This window comes from Piliocolobus tephrosceles, chromosome 16, assembly GCF_002776525.5.
Source record: "Piliocolobus tephrosceles isolate RC106 chromosome 16, ASM277652v3, whole genome shotgun sequence".
Classification (NCBI taxonomy): Eukaryota; Metazoa; Chordata; class Mammalia; order Primates; family Cercopithecidae; genus Piliocolobus; species Piliocolobus tephrosceles.
Window position 1 is genome coordinate 7,663,616 of NC_045449.1, and position 1,674 is coordinate 7,665,289.

Consider the following 1,674-nt stretch of genomic DNA (forward strand, 5'->3'; position numbering starts at 1 on the left):
CTCTCACTTTCTCCTTCCCTCCATTCAGCCGCGTGCCTGCCCTTCCCGTTGTCCTCCATCCCCTCTCCCAGCTGGTGCCGGCCTCCTGGCCCGGAGCACATTCCCGGCAGGTGCCCTGTTGTCTGGATTCCCCGCTCTTCCAGACTCACTCCCTGTCCCTGCAATGACTCACCTCGTCCCCAGGTGAGTGGGAAAATGCCTGCAATGAAATGCAACGGATGCTGATCGTCCGCTCCCTGCGCCAGGACCGCGTGGCCTTCTGTGTGACCTCCTTCATCGTCACCAACCTTGGTTCCCGCTTCATCGAGCCGCCTGTGCTGAATATGAAGTTGGTCGGTGGCTCAGCTTCCTTGTCTCCATGGCCCCTGGGTCTTTCCTGCCTTCCTCTGTTTCAGTCTCCTACATCTCTCTCTCCTACTTCAGGCATGTGGCCTTCTGCCTGATGCTATACCTGTGCTTCTGGCAGGTGATGGAGGATTCAACCCCACGATCCCCACTCGTGTTCATCCTGTCCCCTGGTGTGGACCCCACCAGTGCCCTGCTCCAGCTGGCAGAGCACACAGGCATGGCCCAGCGCTTCCACGCCCTGTCCCTGGGCCAGGGCCAGGCCCCTACCGCTGCCCGACTCCTCCGAGAGGGTGTTACTCAGGGTTGGTGTCCATCCTTTCTTTCACCCCCATCTTCAGCCCAGTCCTTGTCCTTAGAACTGCCAACCTCAAATACACTACTGTCCCTGTACCTCCCACTTCTACAGAGGGTCCCAGAAGTGGCAGATCTGAGTGTTCGGCCCCCCTGGCACCCCCGCCCCAATACCAGGTGGAAAGCATGAGACAGGCAGGGCTTATGAAATGATTCCCACTGACCCTGGCATCTCCTTGCAGGACATTGGGTGTTCCTGGCAAACTGCCACCTGTCACTGTCTTGGATGCCTAATCTGGACAAGCTGGTGGAGCAGCTGCAGGTGGAGGACCCTCATCCATCCTTCCGCCTCTGGCTCAGCTCCAGCCCCCACCCAGACTTCCCTATCTCAATCTTGCAGGCCAGCATCAAGATGACCACAGAGCCACCAAAGGTATGTGGTCATAGACAAAGAGCATCAGCAGGGTCATCTGGTCCACCTTACCTCCTGCCAGCACCAGAGAGAGGGCTCAACCTAACAACAACATGCTTTGATTTGATTGTCCTCAAAAAATTCCACCTCGTTCCTCTTCTGTTTGTGCCAAACTCCTAGAACACAATAGTAATATCTAACATTTCTTGAGGGATTATCATGTGCCAGGCACTGTTCTAAGTTTCTTATGTTTATTAACTCGTTTAATATGCGTGCGTGCCCATACACATCGTGTAAGGTGAATACTGTTACCCCCATTTTAAAGATAGGAAACTGAGGCCGGGCGCGGTGGCTCAAGCCTGTAATCCCAGCACTTTGGGAGGCCGAGACAGGCAGATCACGAGGTCAGGAGATCGAGACCATCCTGGCTAACATGGTGAAACCCCGTCTCTACTAAAAAATACAAAAAACTAGCCGGGCAAGGTGGCGGGCGCCTGTGGTCCCAGCTACTGAGGAGGCTGAGGCAGGAGAATGGCGTGAACCCGGGAGGCGGAGGTTGCAGTGAGCTGAGATCCGGCCACTGCACTCCAGCCTGGGCGACAGAGCGAGACTCTGTCTCAAAA

At 55.9% G+C, this 1,674-nt stretch overlaps 1 protein-coding gene across 1 annotated transcript in view; it reads left to right on the top strand.

The window, feature by feature from the left end:
- DNAH2 (dynein axonemal heavy chain 2) overlaps window positions 1-1,674 on the top strand; it is a 133,364-nt gene that overhangs the window by 122,331 nt on the left and 9,359 nt on the right. Inside the window, exons 73-75 of the mRNA XM_031934294.1 lie at window positions 184-332; window positions 467-650; window positions 882-1,072. Coding sequence (XP_031790154.1) covers window positions 184-332; window positions 467-650; window positions 882-1,072 — 524 coding nt within the window. The remainder of the gene's footprint in view (window positions 1-183; window positions 333-466; window positions 651-881; window positions 1,073-1,674) is intronic.